The 21491-nt window shown below is 32.4% G+C and overlaps 1 protein-coding gene across 11 annotated transcripts in view; it reads left to right on the forward strand.

The window, feature by feature from the left end:
• Nucleotides 1-21491, forward strand: part of Dmd (dystrophin) — a 2205817-nt gene that overhangs the window by 711951 nt on the left and 1472375 nt on the right. For all 11 annotated transcript variants that reach the window (XM_058572890.1, XM_046425263.2, XM_046425265.2 and 8 more), the window contains 2 exons: nt 5275-5454; nt 16756-16931. In XM_058572890.1, coding sequence (XP_058428873.1) covers nt 5275-5454; nt 16756-16931 — 356 coding nt within the window. The remainder of the gene's footprint in view (nt 1-5274; nt 5455-16755; nt 16932-21491) is intronic.

Raw genomic sequence — 21491 nt, forward strand, 5'->3', positions numbered from 1 at the left:
AGCAAAGTAACAGGATATAAAATCAATACCCATAAATCAAATGCATTTCTATACATCAGTAATGAAAGAGAATTTAGGAAAGCTATCCCATTCACAATAGCCTCAAAAAATACTTAGGCATTAATCCAACAAAAGAAGGGAAAGACTTCTATGACAAAAACTACAGAAAACTAAAGAAAGAATTGAAGGAAACCTCAGAAGATAGAAAGACCTCCCATGTTCTTGGATAGGAAGAATAAATAGTCAAAATGACCATATTACCAAAAGTGTTATACAGATTTAATGCAATTCCAATTAAAATCCCAACAACATTCCTCATAAAATAGAAAAAGCAATCTTTAAAATCATTTGGAAAAATAAAAGATCAGAATAGACAGAGCCATCCTTAGCAAGAAGAGTGAAGCAGAAGGCATCACAATACCAGACCTTGAACTATAACATAGTGTTATAGTAACAAAAATGGCATGGGAGAATAGAAGACACAGAGACAAACCCACATAAATATAATTATCTCATACTACACAAACATGCTAAAAACATACATTAGAGAAAAGATTGCCTCTTCAACAAATAGTGCTGGGAAAATTGGAAATCCATATGCAGCAAAATAAAATTAAACCCCTATATCTCACCATGCACAAACTCAACTCAAAGGGGATCAAGGTCCTAGGAATTAGACCAGAGATCCTGTGCCTAATAGAAGACAAAATAGGCCCAAATCTTCATGTTGGATTAGGTCCAGACTTCCTTAACATGACACCTAAAATGTAAGAAATAAAATCAAGAATCAATAAATGGGAAGGATTCAAACTAAAAAGCTGTTTCTCGGCAAAGGAAGCAATCAATAATATGAAAAGAAAGCATACAGTGTGGGAGAAAATCTTTACCACATGCCCATCTGAATCAGCACTAATCTCCAGGATATATAAAGAACTCAAAAAACTTATCACCACAAAAACAAATAACCCAATTAATAAATGGGCTAAGGAACTGAACAGATGCTTTTCAGATGATATACAGTTGATCAAAAAATATATGAAAATATGTTCAACATCTCCAGCAATAAAAGAAATGCAAATCAACACTACACTGAAATTTCATCACACTACAGTCAGAATGGCAGTTTTTAAGAATACAAGCAAGGATAAGTATTGGTAAGGATGTGGGAGAAAAGGTACACTCATACATTGCTGGTGGGACTACAAATTGGTGCAACCACTCTGGAAAGCAGTATGGAGATTCCTCAGAAAACTTGAAATGGAACCACCATCTGATCCAGCTACCCTACTCCTCTGTAACCAAAGGACTTAAAATCAGCATATTACAATGACACAGCCACTTCAATGTTTATAGCAGCTTAATTTACAATAGCTAAACTATGGAACCAAACTAGATACCTTTCAATGGATGAATGGATAAGGAAACTGACATGTATACACAATGGACTATTACTCAGCATTAAAGGAGAATAAATTTATGGCTTTTTCAGGTAAATGGATGGAGTTTGAGAATATTATGCTAAGCAAAGCAAGCCAATCCCCAAAAACCAAAGGCCAAATGTTTTCTCTGATCAGTGGATGCTGATCCCTAATGGGGGAGGGTAAGGGAAGAATGGAAGAAATTTGAATTGGACAGAGGGTATTGAGAGGAGGGGAGGGGGCATGGAGGTAGGGAAGATGATGGAATGAGATGGGCATCATTACCCTAGGTACAGGTACCATTGCACGAATGGTGTGACTCTACATTGTGTGAAACTAGAGAAATGAAAAGTTGTGCTCCATTTATGTGCAATGAATTGAAATGCATTCTGCTGTCATGTATTAATTAGAACAAATAATAAGAGAAATGCAAATTTGTGGTCTTATTCCAAGCTTGCTGACATAGAAACATTAGAGGTAGCACCTAGCAATCTGCATTTTAACATCTTTTGGGCGATTCTAACGTTCTCTTAACTTGAGAAACCCTAAATAAGACTAATCTACTTAAGTACAATAACTGGTGATTAGAGCAAAGTGAAGTACTTCTTCCATTTAGATAAGTAATTACAGATTGAGCTGATAAAATTCATTTTTCTATTGTAGTAAATATTATCTTGGCATTATTCTCTAAGGCATACTCCTTATGATAATAGGGTGAAGGTTTCCTGGGCCTTTTATAAGTATATATTTGTTTTTCCCACTTCAATTCATCTTCTAACCTTGACAAGATAGAACTCTTCTATTCCTACGTATTTAATAGGGTGTCTGTCTTCCCCATATGTACTATCAACCCAATCTAATTTACTGATGATAGCTTCCTGCCTACTTGGAGGTAGGTCCAAGTGACTGGATTCTATGAAAATAAAATATATGTTCTTTTAATATCCCAGCTGATCTTTACCTGTTATAAGTTTTCTAAAGTTTACTTTTGTTGCCTAGACTTTTAGAACTCTGTGGGTTTCTGGCACTCACAGACCCATTATCAATTCTTGATATGCAAAATGACATCCTCTAATTATTAGGAACAGTTAAACCATAATTAATAGTCTCACATAAGATCCAAGCTTAAAAGAAAGACAGGAGAAAGTAATTCATTACTATGATCCAGTTTATCTGGCATAGCCATGGATTTTTTTCTTATCCTCCCTCTGCTAATTATTGTGAGAGAGTCCCTTCAGGAACTTGGAGATTATGGAGAGCATCCAGGGAGGTGGAAAAAAAGAGAAATACTGAGACCAAACAATCTGCCATCATCATTTTAAAATATTTACATCTATAGAAATTTATTTAGCCAGTGGTTTTGTCATATAGATTTATATGAAAATGTATTCAATAATTATACAATTTCATTATAATGCTATTTTAATTTTACCTTGAGTGTATTTTTCCTCATTGTGTTTTTAATGGTGCCTTTCAATTTTATAATTTCACTAAATCCATCTTCATTTGATTTCATATTAACACAGGAGGCTTAGTTTCATTTGTTTAGATAGCACAAGGTTACCCATAGAATTCCAACACATTTTTCTTGAAACAACTCTCAAATTCCTATTTTGAAATGTTTCCAAATCATTATATATTTAGCTTAAATAATGAATGTACCTTTTAGCCCTTCACATAGGGCTATTTAAATGGTTCTTTAAGCTCTGAGATAGTAAGCCAAAGAGGATTGCACTTTCATTATTTTATTTTTAAATGTATGTCTTTATTTATATCATGCGTCTTTCCAAAAAGAAGTCACAGTGGCTCACACAAAATAAATGCATGCCAAAAGTTAATAAAGAAAAAAAAATAAAATGAATCTCCATAAAGGAATCTGAGGAATATATGTTTGAAATTCAAGTTTGCCTCTCAGCTCTATTCAGGTAGTATAAACTGTTGTTTTACTACTAGTACAAGTATGCACTTAAATTTTATGGAAAGGTAACATGTGAATTAAACAAAATGAATATAAAAAATCTATATACTACTGCACTAACATTCTGAGAGTGTTATAGATATAACTCCAACTATTAATATTTTTCTGTCATTTTTTTCAAACTGAGAAAAAAAAGTAATTATTGAGGAAGTACATTACAAATGAACTTTAAAAGTTGCTTCCCTTCCCCTTAAAATGACAAGAAAACTGAGACATAAAATATGCCAGATAAACCCAGTTCTGAATAAAGGATGAACTATTTGAACATGAAACCAGAACATTTTACAGTTCATACCTATCCATGTAAGTAACATGCTAAAATGAGTTACTTTGCAGGTGGTGTATTGACTGCTCTATGTGAATGACACTTTGGTTCATGAGCAATTGGTACATCTGTTTCATGATAATATATTTTATTTCCATATGTAATGTTAGTTGTTCTTAAATAAGCTTGCATTTGTTTTAAAAAGTCAGGTATCAAAGTTTAGCTTATATTCATTGTACTTGCTACTGCCAGAAGAATGGGGTTGTAAAAGGACTATAAAATGATTTTTCTTCCTCCTCCCTATTTCTTTCCTGTGTTTATAAGTTAAGTCACAGGCTAGCATTTGGTACTTGGAAATTGGATTTCCCTATGAGCAGAATGACCTTAGTGGTAGATAAAGTGAAAGAATAAGCTGCCATGATCTACTGATTTCACATAAGTCACTTTGTTTATTATTTCCAAATCAAACAAAAGGCAATTGTGAACCTTCATTGCCCACAGAAACTTTGGAAATATGATTGGTATAAAAAAATTACTCTATAAGGGCTGAGGCTGCAGCTCAGTGGCAGAGTGCTTACCTAGCATGTGTAAGGCATTGGGTTCTATCCTCAGCACCTCATAAAAATAAACAAATAAAGGCATGCTGTCTATTTACAACTACAATCTATTTTAAAAAAAATACTATATGAAACATGTAAGTATTTAGAAAATAAGCAGATAGCTTCTGAGGGATGTGGATCATACTCCATGTCTTTCTTTTTACTTAATGAGCTTCAAATTAACATTAGAAAATAATTATTCCGATAGTATAACTTTAATTAAATAATAGATGCTAATGAAGCTTAAGGTCTGTTAACTTCATGGAAAGTTTTTATTTATAAATAATGGAATATTGAAATTGTGGAAATAAATAATATTGCAATTTTCTCCAAATAAACAGCATTTCAGAAAGCAAAGCCCTTTAGACACTCTCATCTTCTCAAGTCACCAGTAATACTGGCACTTTATAGTCAGTTTTTGTTAGAAATTTTTCAGAGGAAATTCACTACCATCCAAGAGCAATGTCACCCACTCCCAATTGTTAAAAAGTAGTTTCCAGCTGAGGGTGGCAGTGCAGTTCTGTAATTCCGGTAGCTCAGGAGGCTGAAGCAGAAGAATCACACGTTTGTGGTCAGTCTTGGCTAGGATCTAAGCAAAATGAAGAGACCCTGTCTCAAAATTAAAAATAAAAAGAGCTGGTGGTGTTGCTCAGTGGTTAAACACCCTTGGGTTCAATCCCTACTACCAAAAAAAAAAAAAGTTTCCACATGTTGATCTTGTTTTCACTTTAGAAGAGCTTTTACTAATTGATCACTAGGCAGTCCTTCTAGCTCTGAAGTGCCTCTTCATAGTCTTTATTCTAATGTCTCTATTTTATAATCTCTTCAACCTTTATTGAAAGATTTTTTGAAGTTATTATGTGTATGTTTATGGATGTTCAATAATTTGCAGAAATGATTGCAGTCTTTGCCCATCTATAGAAATGAGTGAATGCATGAAAAGATGGAAACAATAGTGTTTTAATAAAATGTTACCTAGAACCTAAGACTTATTCTGTGATCTGGTTTTAACAGGTTTTAAAAACAGATCTAGAAAAGAAAAAGCAAACTATGAACAAACTCAGTTCACTCCACCAAGATCTTCTTTCAACACTGAAAAATAAATCAGTGACACAAAAGATGGAAGCCTGGATGGAAAATTTTGCACAGCGTTGGGAAAATTTAGTCCAAAAACTTGAAAAGAGTTCAGCACAGGTAAGTGATACCAGTTATCATACTATGAATTATGCTGGAGATTTTGAAACCTGCATTATGAGAATAATGCTATGACCTTACGAAGGATGTCATAGGATAATTCTGTGCCCAATGGTAAATTGAATTTTAAAAAAAACATGGCTTCTGCCATGCACACTGGCATGCACCTGTAATCCCAGTGACTCAGGGAGGTTGAGGAAGAAGGATTGCAATTTTGAGGCCACCCTCAGCAACTTAATGAGGCCCTAAGAAACTTAGTGAGATGTGTCTCAAAGCAAAAAAAAAAAAAAAAAAAAAAAAAAAAACAGCTCGGGATGTAGCTCAGTGGAAAAGCACCCCTGGTTTCAATTCCTAGTATAAAACACTCCCCCCCCCTCTCTAACACACACACACACACCTCTTACACTTCATTTGTTATCTAATAGATTTATTTTAGCAAAAAAAAAAACAGGCTTTCTAGCTTAACTTGTTATTGGAGAATCATAGGCAGGGGAATGAGCACTGATTGATTAAATTAGTTACTATACTCCAGTTTAATAGTAGTAGGGAGCTGCATGACAGAGCAGTTGACTCTGAATCACAGATTCCTAGAACCATGAATGCCATTAGTTAACCTCATTTTACATTTGGAAAAAAAAAATGAAACCAGAGAAGAAAAGTGAATTATACAAGGAAATGTAGTTGTAGGAACAGGACTTTAGCACAGGTCCTTTAATTTCTCTGAAGGCTTTTTTTATGAGGGCAAATAATGATCTAATTATTGGGTTTTCAGCCACAGACTGCTGATTTCATAAAATCATGAATGTTGTTTAATTACATATAGGCTATAGTTTAGGAAAATACAAGCTGTAGTTTAGGAAAATAACAAAGTTACAGTTCTGGAATGTGGTTGTATGTTAGTAATTTTAGAAGTTTTAGTAATTGAAAAATCAGGGATTGTTTTTTGGTCTCATTATCAGATGGTAGAAAAATAGGTAGCCATTCAAAATATTGACATTATGTATATTCTGTCACATCATTTTGTATTACAAGGGCATTTGTAATTGATCACTGTTTACAACTCAAGGCTATGCATACACACTTATTAAAACAATGATCATATTCAATAGATCTTAGGCAGATATCTCCTTTGTTGTGAGACAGGTACAAGGAATTTGTTTTCTTGAGACTTGATATTTGATAAGTAACACTTAGGAAACATTTATTGAAAGATGAAGAAAGGAAATTTGAGGTGTTAACTTCCATAAATACAATTCTAAATATTAATCAGCCATATATGATTTCATTCCCTGTTCAATTTTCCTTTTAAATCCAAACTCATGTAAAAATTAAAGAAATATGAGAATTTATTTCACTCATTTGTCATGCAATTAAGTAATAATAAAAATCCATTTAGGGCTGGAATTGTAGTTCAGTGGTAGAGTGCTTGCCTAGCATCTGTGAGGCACTAGGTTCGAACCTTAGCACCACATTAAAAAAAAACAACTTAAATAAAATAAAGGTATTATGTCCATCTACAACTAAAAATATTTTTAAAAATTCATTTGTTATCTAATAAATTTATTTTAGAAATTAATTTATTGAATAGTAATTTTACTGTAGGTCATGGTTTGTTATTATGTGTGATCTGCCTAAGGCTACTTTTAAATTTGCAATATCCCTGATATTTATGCCACAAATACATGAGGTATTAGTAAATTTATGACTTTTAACTCAACAATTATTTTGATGCAATATATACTCCTTGATCCCATAGGTTATTGTTGCAATAAAATTGATAGTATCTATGTTAACTATTGGCATTATTTGATAAAGTTGTTTTAAAATGCATTCATTTAAGTGATATATTTATGGAAGTGTAACTGTTAAATTGTATGTCATATTTGGTTCACTTGCACTATATTCAGTTGTTTTCAAGCTTAAGTGCATGATAATCATCTGGGGAACAGAATAAAATGCATCTAGACTCAGAAAATCTCATTCTCAGTAGGTCCTGGGAAGGACCCATGAATATACTCCTTTAAAAAACCTTTTATTACAGACTGCATATATACCTTATTTCACTGCATAATTGTTGAAGATTTTATAACATTTTTCCCCAAAAGTGAGGTGCATGCTTTTTTGAAGAAAAAAATGGGCTGGTAATACTTAAAAATCATTTGTTGCTAAACTGTCTTTGGTGCAACATTAGAATTCACAGGATACTTCTGAGTATACATTAATGTGATGATTATACGGTAAAATATGACATTTTTATAAACACTGATTAACAAAGGCGGTGACATACTTATCAACCTGTGCCTTCTGGTTTTTCACAATGCTGGCTGAAATGGGAAAAGGGAGACCTTCCTAGAGATGCAGTACTTAAATATACTCATTCCCTTGGAATGGTACTACTTTTCAATGAAGGTTGTATATATCTCTTCAATGTGTTACTAATTTGGTTATTCTAGTTGGTGGAAAAATACTAGAACCCTTATTTTTAATGGCCTATGAGTTATGAGACTAGTACCTAGGCAATTTACTTAACCTCTTATTCAGCAGTAAAGCAGTACTAGATTTGATTTGTGTAGTTCTTCACAAAATGATGTTCACCAGACATTATAGCATGTATCTGTTCTGCTTGTTCATTGGGATATGATGAGAATAAAACAAAGCAATAGCAATAAAATCATTTTTGAGAGAAGAGAAAAGGTGATCTTAATATATAAGTCATACTGATTAGAAAGTCTGTAGGCTTGTGGTTCACCATATTTTTTTTTTTTCAAACAGTCGTATGTTCCTATATAGACCAGGAACAGATAAAGAGACCTACACAAGTTGTTTCCTAGAACACTAAGTCGGAGCTTTTATAAGTTTATGTGTTACTTTTTCCTCACTGAATTTTCCCCAAAATATACCATCCATATCTTTTCCAATATATATCTTTGCTGGGGGTTATTGAATTCATAGGAAGAGAGAAATGAAGCTGCCCAGGGAAAGAGGAATTAAAGGAAGATAAAGACAGGGAAGAAAGAAGTGATCATTTACAGTTAAAAAAAAGTGACTGATTTTCTTTTGTGAATGTCAAATTGAGCTTGATCAAAATTACATTTATGTAATTCTGAGAATGTTAGGGTGAGGTTGTGACTTTGCAGAACAGAACTCACTTGTGTGTATTTTCCCCTTATGTTTATGGGGAAAAAAAAATCTGTCATTAATGATTACTTTATATCTAGATTTTTTAAAAAAGCCTTTTGAATGGTGAAAAAAATGAGCAAAGTTTGGATAATAATTCAAAACTCATAATAGTTAAAACTTGTTATTTTTGAAGCAAGGGATAGGAATTGTGACTGAGAGGACAAGGCATCTGATTGTTCACATATAAAGAACATTGTGTGCTTGTGACTCTGACAGCTATTCAGGTCAAAGCTTTGAGGGATTTTGACCTTATGAAGCAGTTGCATGGCAAGAGATCAAAGCATGATTAAAATGAGCTGTGAGGGCTGCTCTCTTGCATTTTAAAGTCAGGTTTGGCTTGAATAATACCTGGACACAAGCTGAGGATGTTAAACTTGATGAGAAGGCAGTCTGAGAAAATAGAAATGCTTTGTCTCTGAATGTTGGAAAGATAGTAACTCTTGTTATGTGGATACTTAATAGGGAAAAAGAGGGCAAAAGAAAAATACTCTGGGTTGACTTCTGTGAAAGCCCAAATGATCCTATACCTCTCCCTATTTTTTAAATGTATATACTTGTTGAGACTTGGTTTATTTTTTCAAAGCCATGACACTAAAGAATATATTCTATGTTGATTATAATTATGAAATATGATAGAAATCCATTCTAATGGGGGAAATAAGATATAATTTAAGTGATTTGAAACATTATGCCCATTTAAATGAAATAATATGCACTGTGTAAAGAACATATTTTTGAAAGATTTTAAAATTCATTATGATAATTTATATTAAAGTTGGACATGAGGAACTTAGATATAAAATATATCTCTCCAGGTAAGTCTAAAAGTTTTATAGTTTTATGACATCTTAGCAGAATAAATATCTCCTTTCATGGGAATAAGGAAAATTCTATGACTCAGATAAGTTTTAGGATCTCATTCCCATTTTGTAAATATTTTGCTACATGACCAATTTTGCAGTATTCTCAACTTGAGCAAAAATACCTTAAAAATAATATACTCAGAATCCCTCTCTCCTTGAACATGAACACTGATGTTCATTCTGTGTATCTGTGCATGATACCCCAAAAGGAATATGATCATTATATATATATATATATATATATATATATATATATATATATATATATACCTATTCTATATCATTTATGTCCTGCTGAATGATTTAACCCTTAACAGACACATGGCTAATGTAAAGCATGGCTAGATAAGCCAGTGATTCTCATTATTCCCAAATGCAGATTGAAGGATGCAATCTATTAAGGTGGAAATTTATTTGTCCTTTTTTCTAATTCAATTTTTATTCTTTAAATATTTTAATTTTTACTTGTGACAAAATATTTTATATTCACATTCTGGCTATATCCATTCAAAGCATTCATTAGGCTGTATCCACTCTCAAAGCATTCATTAGATTGCAGACTTATTGATATATGTGATGTAGTTACAATTGGTTTGCCTCTATTCTTTTTTTACTAGTAATTTTAATTAAAATACTCGAAAGGCTTTTAGTTGACAAGCCTTTTTAGTCATTTCTGAAAGCTTGCCAAGCCTTAGAAGCCTGCTGCCAATTAAAAAAAATATGTTTTTATAAAAACTAGAATTAAAACAAAATTCCTTCACTTATTTTAGGATTCCATCTTGTTGAAATTTATGCATTAACTACCTCAACTTTTAGAGTGTTCTTTGGTTCATTTATCGGGTGTAAGTTTTATTAGAAAATTTTGAAATTACAGTTCAAATTACTTTGGAAATTAATTATATACTTTTGCTACCTACAATTGTAAAAAGTATTTAGAATGGAACTTCTATAGCGGTGCAATAGGTTTATGTAATAAATTCATTACCTACAACAATATAAAACACTGTGAAAAATTAATACATTAGGGCTGAATTAACTCTTGGAATTGTGAAAATTTAATACATTAAGGCTGAGTTAATTCTTAGAACCTCTCCTTCTCGTTTTACAAAATTAAAATTCGAGGATAGACAGATATCTATATGGTCCTCATAGTCCTAAATGTCTAATGTTTCTATTTGCTGGAAATTTTGTATTAAAATTTGGATTACTGACAAGATTCCAACTCTCTCACTATATCAACTTCAGAGGCAGCTGGACAACGACTATGAAAATAAAATCCTCTTTCTATTTAAAATAGACTGGCCTCAAAAATTATTATATTTCACTCTTGAATATGTAATTAATATGGCATAAGGATATGATACTTAACATCTATATGATATATTCACTATCTACCGATAATAAATGAAATAACACATGAAGATAAATGTAAGTTCTTTTCCTAACTATGTACCTGATAATATTCATCACTAGTTACAGAATTTATTTCATTACTTCCATGTCAGATGGTATGTAGAGGAAGGTCAGGTGGATGAGAAAAAATAAATTACATTGCTTTTGAATTTTTGCAGGTGCAGTTAATTCATACAGTTGCTCAAATTCTGTATTTAGTATGAATCCAGAAGCTAAGATGTACTTCTTCTTTCTGACATATTTTGTACTAAAGATAATTTGAAATGAGGAACAAAATACATAAAATGGAAGAGACAGTTTTACAGAATGAACCTTCTTAATTATCCTATATTTTATTTCAAAGGGAAGAATGGTTTCTTTTATGATGTCTTCTGAGTATTTGACTCTAATTGTGCTCATGATTCCAATGTCAGTACCTATTCAAGAAGTTTTATTGCCTCATTATCAATATCAAAACAGGACAGTAATTAATATTAAAATTTAGTTACCAAGCTACTGTCATGAACTTTAGAACTTATTGTATGCTACACTTAGTTATGGCAGTTGCTTTGTACTCTTTTGTGAAATAGAGCATTTTATAACCTTGTGCTTAATAACAGCCTTCTTTGTGAGCACCTGATCTTTTATCCAACGATTCTCCCACAGCTCAGCATATAAATCTTTTCCATTGCTTAGAGATATAAATCTTAACACCATCAGATTTTTATGCCTTGTGCTAACATGTTTGTGGAGATACCTTTAAGCTTGGTTAACAATTACCAGCTAAAGATGTTGTTACGATTGTGTAGTATGTTTTAAAGTGTAAAATTACAATGCATGAATACTGATTAAACATTAATGAACACTCAAAATGTATGTTTATACATATGTGTATATATGTACATATGCAAATATATTAAAACCTATATATGATTATATATAAACAACTTGGGAAAACTTTCCTGAAGCTTTGTAACTTTCCTATGCTTATAAAAGCAACATTTTGTCCAAAATATTTTGTGGTAGAAATTTGGAAACTCAAAATAATACAGAAATATATACTACACATGTAAATTATAATTTCTCTACTTACAATAGGTACCAGTGTTTATATCTTCCAATGTTTACTCAATGCAATCATGCAAACATTTTCCAAAACTATTGAAATAGTAGCAATATGAATATTTTATCACATTTATGTAGCATAATTTACTTAAACCATCACCTACTGACTTAATGTTGTTTCCATTATTTTACTGTTAAAAATAACCCTATGAACAGGGGAAAATGTTATATACAGCCTTCAGCAACAAAATAAATTGAAATGTTAAAATGCTCACGGAGGAAAATCTGCTTTTCTAACATTTCAAAAGAAATTTCATTGATTACTGTATGCTCAGTACATGTAGTTATTTTGCATACTGAAAATTTTCAGATGGCACACGTTTCACAATTATTCTTGTGATTATTGCCTTCCCTGCTAAAATTCCTAAAGGCAAAGATTCCACTCTACTCATTTCTAAATGCCTTCCAATGTGTACCTGTTCAACTTAATTGGAATTTAATTGAAACATTACAGTTTAGGTGTTGGATAAATTATACAATTTTAGATTGCTTTGACTGAAGATGGTGTCCAAAGTCAGGAAACATTGAATTTAAAGTATCAGTCATATAAAGGTAGTTCTAGCAAAAAAAAACTGACAATATAAGACTTGGGAATGAGATTTATTAGAGTTGTGATTATCAGACTTCAAATGTTTTAAAACTGTCATGTAGAAAAAATACTTAATTTCTTCTGTGTTTCAAGATTCAAAACATATTTTAACTGGAGGAAGTCACAAGACTTCCATAAGTTGTTAACACCTTTGCCACTGAGAAAGATTGCTGCCATACTAAGGAAAACATTATCAGCTTCTGGAAGTAGCAAATTTTACAGTAAGCAGGAGGTTATGTTAAATGGCCTCCATAATCCCTCTCCTGTCTATATTATAATGATTCTAACACATAATTGAGTCATTTCTAAAATCCATGGGGAAATTTAATATATGACCAATTGTTTTATATTCTAATTATAAGGAGTAGGTTATGAGAATAGTTATTATTTTCTTATATATAATGTGTTCAACCTTGTATTTACAGGGTCAGTGTACAGTTGTTTTCTTATTTCTCTATCCCAAAAGAAATGAAATAGTATTTTCAATTATAATGTTGTAGTGATGAGAGTATAGAACAATTATTGATCCATGCCTTACTGTTGGTCTAATAAAAATTAATATTTTCTTCTTTTCATAAGATTTACTATCTTCTTAAATGCAGTTTCATATATATTATGGTGTAATTTCCCTTTACTATACCCTCCATAGGCATATCTATCCAATTTCTTAATACTTACCAATAATAAAATATTACTAATATATGTAGGAAATAATTTCAAAACTAATATTCAGTAGCAAAGATTAGATATAACTGTAAAAGAAATAGTTTTATAATTTCAGAATCTGCATTCTGCTGCCTGTACATTCAAAATTAGATAATCTCCTAATCTGAAAGTATTCTCTTCTAGGAGTCATTGTATGCAAAGAAAAGTGTGCTCATAATTAAAAAAAATATTACAATAAAATGCTCTTGGAATCCAAATATAAATTACATTTTCTTTTTAACTACAAGTGAATTAAATTTGTTCATGTAATGGTCACTTTGTGTTGGATGCAAGTATATTGTTTGTATTTTAAGCATTTAAAAAAAAACAGTTGCTTTCTCTTTTTATGTATCTTATCATGGCACTATATAATTCAAGTTGCTTGAGGCTCAGTGATTGATTCTGAATGACTATGAAAATCTTAGAGAAGATAAAATGGGTGCTTCACACATGTAACAATTAAGTATCTCTTAGTGTCCTTTTATTGGTAGCCTAAATAGCTTATCAAAATAGAAATTCCTCCCCCTTCACCTATGTAAAGCTGTGGTTTGTATAAAGGATAGCATTTTACCAATATGTATGTCAAAGCTATTTTTACGTGGGGTACCATGGCAAAGGAATTCATCTCTTCACTGCTAATTGCCAATTTGGAAACTAAAATAACAAAACCCTGAGGCTTCTATCATTTCTTCCCTTTGAAGGGATCAGTCATCATTGGATGAGGCAGGGAGATTATTCTAAACCCTTCCCATATCTCTTGAACTTCAGAAAAATCAATAAAACTAATCTTGACCCCAGCCAGATTATTGGCCTTGTGCTTGTAACTTAAAGCTGATCCAATGCAGGCCTTTTGTTGTTTCCTTGGAAACAGATCTTCCAAATAAGTTGGATTACCAGAAGGGTAGTGTTTAATAACCCAAAGGTAACTTTATGGCCATAATATGAAGAATATTGGGAGTCAAATAATATGAAGAACATTGTGAGTCAAATAATATGAAGAATATTGTGAGTCTAATGTATATTATATATATATATATATATATATATATATATATATATATATATAAATGAGGAATATTGTGAGTCATTATACAACTTCTCAATGCTGTGTATTGAGATGATGACTGTCCATGATTTGTGTCACAAACCATATTATTCCAGAGGCTGATGAACTGTCACACCCCCCAATAAAAACAAACTATGAATGGAAAATTAAATTGATTACAAACTGAATCTCCAGTGATGAATTTGGAACCTCAAATATTGGAATATATTTACTAATTTAAAACAGGAGTATTATTCCTAGCATTCGAGTAATGTTGATCATAAAAACATGTATGAAATAATAGATACTTTGTTTTAACCTTATATAGTAATTTGAAAAGACATTTCATGTATTTGATTAAAAATAATTTATAACTATTTAAAAGTATGTGAAAAAATATTCATTTTACATGATAATCAAAACTTTTTATAAACCATTTTATTTTATATTTCTTGGTTTTATACATTTGCTTATATCCAGGTATTATTTTTATTTTTAGTATAGTTTTTTATTAGTTTATTATAGTTATATATAATGTTGGGGTTCATTTTACCATAAGCATACAAGCATGGAATATAATTTGCTTCACTTTAGTCCCTAGTAATTCCTTTTTCTTCCCCTCCTCTTGTCCCCTATTCCCTTTCCTCTTCTCCATTGGTCATCCTTGTATTTATTTATAGCTTTTTAAAAATTAGGTTTTACACACACACACATATATGTATTTTAAAATTAGGTGATATATATATATATGAAATTCACTACAGTATATTCATATATGTGTATAGGATAGTTTGGCCAATTTAATTCCACCAGTATTTTCATTTTAAATTATTAAGAATCTATTAGTAAACATCTGCAGTCTGCCACATGTTGGAATTTGCATCCAGATACTTGAATAAAATTTCTGTAGATGTTGCAAACACTTTTTTTTTAATTTTTTTTTTATTGGTTGTTCAAAACATTATAAAGCTCTTGACATATCATATTTCATACATTAGATTCAAGTTGGTTATGAACTCCCAATTTTACCCCAAATACAGATTGCAGAATCACATCGGTTACACATCCACATTTTTACATAATGCCCTATTAGTAACTGTTGTATTCTGCTACCTTTCCTATCCTCTACCATCCCCCCTCCCTCCCCTCCCATCTTCTCTCTCTACCCCATCCACTGTAATTCATATCTCTCCTTGTTTATTTTCCCATTCCCCTCACAACCTCTTATATGTAATTTTGTATAACAATGAGGGTCTCCCTCCATTACCATGCAATTTCCCTTTTCTCTCCCTTTCCATCCCACCTCATGTATCTGTTTAATGTTAATCTTTTCTTCCTGCTCTTCCTCCCTGCTCTGTTCTTAGTTGCTCTCATTATATCAAAGAAGACATTTGGTATTTGTTTTTTTAGGGATTGGCTAGCTTCACTAAGCATAATCTGCTCTAGTGCCATCCATTTCCCTGCAAATTCTATGATTTTGTCATTTTTTAGTGCTGCGTAATACTCCATGGTGTATAAATGCCACATTTTTTTTATCCATTCATCTATTGAAGGGCATCTGGGTTGGTTCCACAGTCTAGCAATTGTGAATTGTGCTGTTATGAACATTGATGTAGCAGTATCCCTGTAGTACGCTCTTTTAAGGTCTTCAGGGAAAAGTCCAAGAAGGGCAATAGCTGGGTCAAATGGTGGTTCCATTCCCAGCTTTCCCAGGAGTCTCCATACTGTTTTCCAGATTGGCCGCACCAGTTTGCAGTCCCACCAGCAATGTACAAGAGTACCCTTTTCCCCACATCCTCTCCAGCACTTGTTGTTGTTTGACTTCATAATGGCTGCCAATCTTACTGGAGTGAGATGGTATCTTAGGGTGGTTTTGATTTGCATTTCTCTGACTGCTAGAGATGGTGAGCATTTTTTCATGTACTTGTTGATTGATTGTATGTCCTCCTCTGAGAAGTGTCTGTTCAGTTCTTTGGCCCATTTGTTGATTGGGTTATTTGTTTTCTTATTGTTTAATTTTTTGAGTTCTTTGTATACTCTGGATATTAGGGCTCTATCTGAAGTGTGAGGAGTAACACTTTAAAACAATGTGACATTATATATCAGAATAGCACCCTAAATTTTTCTCCTTTGCCCCTTTATTTCATATACTTTGACCAATAAATTTAAGAAGCACTAAATTTGCTTCTGGTTTTGAGATTTCCTTGCTTTGTTATTTTAGTCAACGTAACGAAAATCAGATAAAACAATTTGATTTGGGTTCAATATGGTGCTATTTTGATCTGAAGGTCAATCTACCAACAAGCAGGAACAGTTTCTCATTATTTTCCTTCACTACTCCAAGCAGTCTTTACTGAAGTCTTTCAAGCAATGTCTGACCTCTGTTTCAATACTTCTCACAGATTTCACAGACTGTCACCACCACTCAGCCATCACTAACACAGACAACTGTAATGGAAACGGTAACTATGGTGACCACAAGGGAACAAATCCTGGTAAAGCATGCCCAAGAGGAACTTCCACCACCACCTCCCCAAAAGAAGAGGCAGATCATTGTGGATTCTGAAATTAGGAAAAGGTGAGAGAGCATTTCATTCATGGCTTTACTCTCAGATGAAGATTCATTGTTAAGCATGAAAACTCATTTTACAGCTGTTTTGATGGTAGTATTTTTGCTTAAACAGCATTTCTAAGTCTTCTTTGCCTGTAATGCCAGTTAATTCAGTGAGAAGAATAATGAGGTAAGTTTTAAAATTTACCCAAGAAATCATTATCCCAACAATAAATGAATGCTTAATGAAAACGCTGTTTTCTGAATTAAAAGAAGAAACCACAGGCAACATACTGCAATGGATACATTTTAATCCTGAAAGTGTCATTTTTTTCTTATAAAGGGACTGCCTGTTCAGTCCTTAGTTTTGCAATAAGTTGTCTTTCTTGCAGTAATAGAAAGTGCATTTTCATGAAGAAGTATACCTCTAATAGATGAGATCCATTCTGCTAGTTTATGAGAACATGATGTCTCAAGCTGCACATCCTAAATCAGGAGTAATTACAGAACAGATTTCCTGTTCTTTGATATTTATAAAGTCTTATCTTGAAGGTGCTAGAATTTTTAACTGATCTTTTTGTGGATATTTTCAACTAGATATTTTAGATAAGTTAGGTATTATGTAAATCTGTGGATATATTAAAATGATGGCAATAAAATTTCATAAAGGCAAAGCTAGCATGAAAATCATAAAAATGGTACAATTTTCATTTTATTCCAGTTATTGTAATTCTAAGATGAAGAAAGAACATTGGAATATGCTTCATTTTTCTAAGCAGCATATGTTCAGGAATGCATGGAACACTTGACATTAGAATTTGCGTATACCAGGGAGTAGAAGTATGGGAAGAACACATACCTAAAAATAGTGTGTCAGATGTTCTAAGCAAAGAAAAAGAAACATCTAGAAAAGTTATTTGAATGTGTTATTTAGGACTCCTCCATTTATTCATAACTTATGACCTCCTATTTCAAAGTAAATCATTGGGTCTTGTCTTCCTTGGTAGTGTCTGCTTGGTGGAACAAATTCTATAGTCCAAGGGTCAGCAAACTAAGGCCTGCAGGCCAAATCCAGCCTATAGATTTTGTATGGATCATGAGCTAATAATTGGTTTTACATTTTTAAATTGCTGAAAGTAACCAAGAGAAGAATATATTTTGTAATATTTTCACATAATTATGTAATATTTCAATGTCTATAAGTGAAAATTCCGTGGAACACAGCTGTGCTTATTCAAACATGTTCTATCTGTGGTTGTTTTCACATTACAAAGTAGTGTTGGAAGAACTGTAACAAATTGTATAGTCCAGAGAGCCTAACATATTTACTGTCTGACCCATCATTAAAAAAAAAAAAAATGTTGGTCCTTGCTATAGTCAAATGGTTCTCAAACTAAATGTTATCATTCAATTTGGGGCAACAAATTCCATGTACTGTACTCATGATGGTAGTTTAAATGTTAATGCTTATTGGTGGAGGAAAAAACAATAATGGCACAAATAAATCAGGAAAGCTCTTACTGAATTTACTTTTTATTAATCCTAGTAGGATATACATTCATTTATTTAACATCAAATTAAATACTTGTCTATAGACAATGCTTAGTTTGAACATGGATTTATGGATATTTTGTAAGAATTCAACAACTTTCCAATAGTTCTTCAAACTGAGTACAACCTAGATGCCTACTCCTCTGAATGCCTTCAGAGATTGCCTCATAGAGAAAGCAACAAAGCAAGTTGACCCATGTCAGTCTGTTTTCCAAAAGCTTATTCTTAGCTCTTGTTTTGACAATTTATTTGGTTACAAATGTTTATTTTGACTTGTTTTGTTTTCAGGACATTTGCTAGTTGTGAAATACTTTGTCTCCTGAATTCTTTTTATATCATATGTTCTTAGTAGTTATTGTAATTGCTAGAATTAGAGGTCCAAATTGGAATATAAAGATTCCTTAAATAAAAGCTAATACTTTGGAGGACTCGTAGTGTGCTCAACACTAGATTCAATGATTTAAGTTCATAGCATTTATTCTTCCCAATAACCCAACATATGCATGGCTATTATTAATTCACATACAACTATAGAGTACCTGAGCTAAAATTTCAATTATGGTGGCTGGGCTACAGAATCTGAATTGTGTAATAAAATACATCTTTATTATGTATATGACTCAGGTGATCTTATTTCTTTGTTTGCCTTGAAGCTACCTAATTATACCTATTGTCCCAACGTAGTTTTATATAGCACTAACTTTCAAATGTGTCCTGTTTTAGACAGCATAATCATATGGATATTCTAACTATGACTCTAGATTGAGGTATTTAGACTGAATAAAGAGAGCTAACATTTAGAAATTATTAACTTCAGTAATTGCTAATTGTCTATAGGATGGAATCTGGTTAAAATACTGTAACAGTTAAAAAGGCAACATGGAAAATGACATCTTATGTTTAGCTAGTATCCTGCTTTCATTTCATGTGAGAACCACTAGCATTTCATTGTGAATACCATAATTTTGACAATTTATTAAATTCATTTCTTTAAAAAAATCATGTCATCTTTCAGTTGCTATGACATACTAGTCATCCCCTTACCATGCTTCACTTGACTTGTTTTTCTCTCTACCTTATTCCTATTGGAGTATCTCATAAATCCTTCTTTTTGCCCCTTCTGACTTCTTTATGTGAATAATCTCCTTTCATTGATTCAAGTCTGGTTCTAAGTGACTGACTCCCATATCATAAAACTTTACATTGACTGTCTCCCTCAAATTTCAGCTTTAGAGTTTGAAAGTTATGATTTGGGTATTACCATTTCTACACCCAGCTGTTACCTCCATTTTAGATTTTTATTGCCCCAAATTAACCATATACACTTGTACGTTGCACACATATTTTAGTTATAATTCATACCCTTGGTATCTAAAGAAGTAGCAAATATTGGAAAAATCATGTCCTTTGGAATCAAAATTACTCAGGTTTGAAATTTGCCTGTTTAATAACTAATTTGTGATCTTAGGAAAATTATTTAAGGTCATGCTTCAGATTCAATATTCTCACTTTATGAAAACACTGAGTATTATGTATGAATCATTAGATATGGTGGCTATAACAAAATATGCATTCAAAAAATGCAGTATTTTCTGGTGGTTTAGTTATGGTAGAAGTGGAGGAGATGGTGAAATTAGTATATGTGGAAATGATGGTGGTGAAATTATAGGTACTAGAGGTGATGATAATGGAGTTTGTGTTGGAGATGGTGAATATGTAGAATTGGTGAAAAGAATCCCATAGTAGGGGCTGGGGATGTGGCTCAAGCGGTAGCGCGCTTGCCTGCCATGCGTGCGGCCCGGGTTCGATCCTCAGCACCACATACAAAGATGTTATGTCCGCCAATAACTAAAAAATAAATATTAAAAATTCTCTCTCTCCTCTCTCTCTTTTTTTAAAGAATCCCATAGTAAACATTATCTCAAACTGTGTTAGGTTTTCATTTCTGTGACCAAAATATCTGACAAGAGCAATTTACAGGAGGAAATATTTATTTTGCCCCATGGTTTCAGAAGTCTCAGTCCATAGTTGGTGGAGTCCATGACAGAAACATCATGATGTAAGGGCATGAAAGAGAAAAGCTGCTCTTCTCATGGCAACCAGAGGCAGATCACACACACACACACACACACACACACATGCACACACGCACACACACCAGGGATAGTCCACTAAGGTCTCCCTGGCGACCTAATTCCTTCAGCCGTGCCCCATCTGCCTACAGTTATTACAGTTGAACATTCAACTTATTAATCCATCAAATGGATTAATCCACTGATGAGTTTCAAGCTCTCAAATTTATTCATTTCCTAAAAGTCTCACCTCTGAACCTTGCTGCAATGGGGACCATGTTTTCAACATGAGCTTTGGGGGACATTCCAGATCAATACCATAACACAAACTTTACATATATATCAAATACCTTCTAGTTTTCTTCTTCACATTGGAATATATCACCAACTTTTCCAGTTCCATTGACCTCTTTCTCTTCTTATTTATTATTATTATACCATATTATTGGGCAGGTGCCATCATTTCAGTTATTTTCTGATCATAATGAGTGCCTAACTCTATAACATAAGCCATTTAACTCATGATGGTAAGGCTTCTCCCCCTTTCTAATTAATCTCTGTACAATTAATTTATCTAACAATATTGCCTTTATGCTGTCCCTTCAGATATGAAATGCTCATATTTTAATTACCTCCAAAACAACACAAAAACAAGTTTATGTCTAGCTTCTCCAAGAGCTTTTCACTTCTGCTAGTATATTATGTTCCGTTCATTTTGGTATATTCTTTAATGCCATTAACACAAAATCTCCTAACACCAATTACAATATAGAAATCCTGTTATTATACTTATTTATGTTTTACTTAAACTTTATTATAGTTAGTACCACACATGCAATAAATAACCAGTAAATATTTGTTGAAAGAATGAATGGCACAGTTCAACTAATTAAAGTAACTATTATTTAACATTCCAGTATGATTTAAGAATTTTACGTAGCTTTTCATGAAATTTTTAAAATAA

Source organism: Marmota monax, unplaced genomic scaffold (genome assembly GCF_021218885.2).
Source record: "Marmota monax isolate L192 unplaced genomic scaffold, Marmota_monax_Labrador192_F-V1.1 WCK01_AAM20220418_F8-fsc00075, whole genome shotgun sequence".
Taxonomy (NCBI): domain Eukaryota; kingdom Metazoa; phylum Chordata; class Mammalia; order Rodentia; family Sciuridae; genus Marmota; species Marmota monax.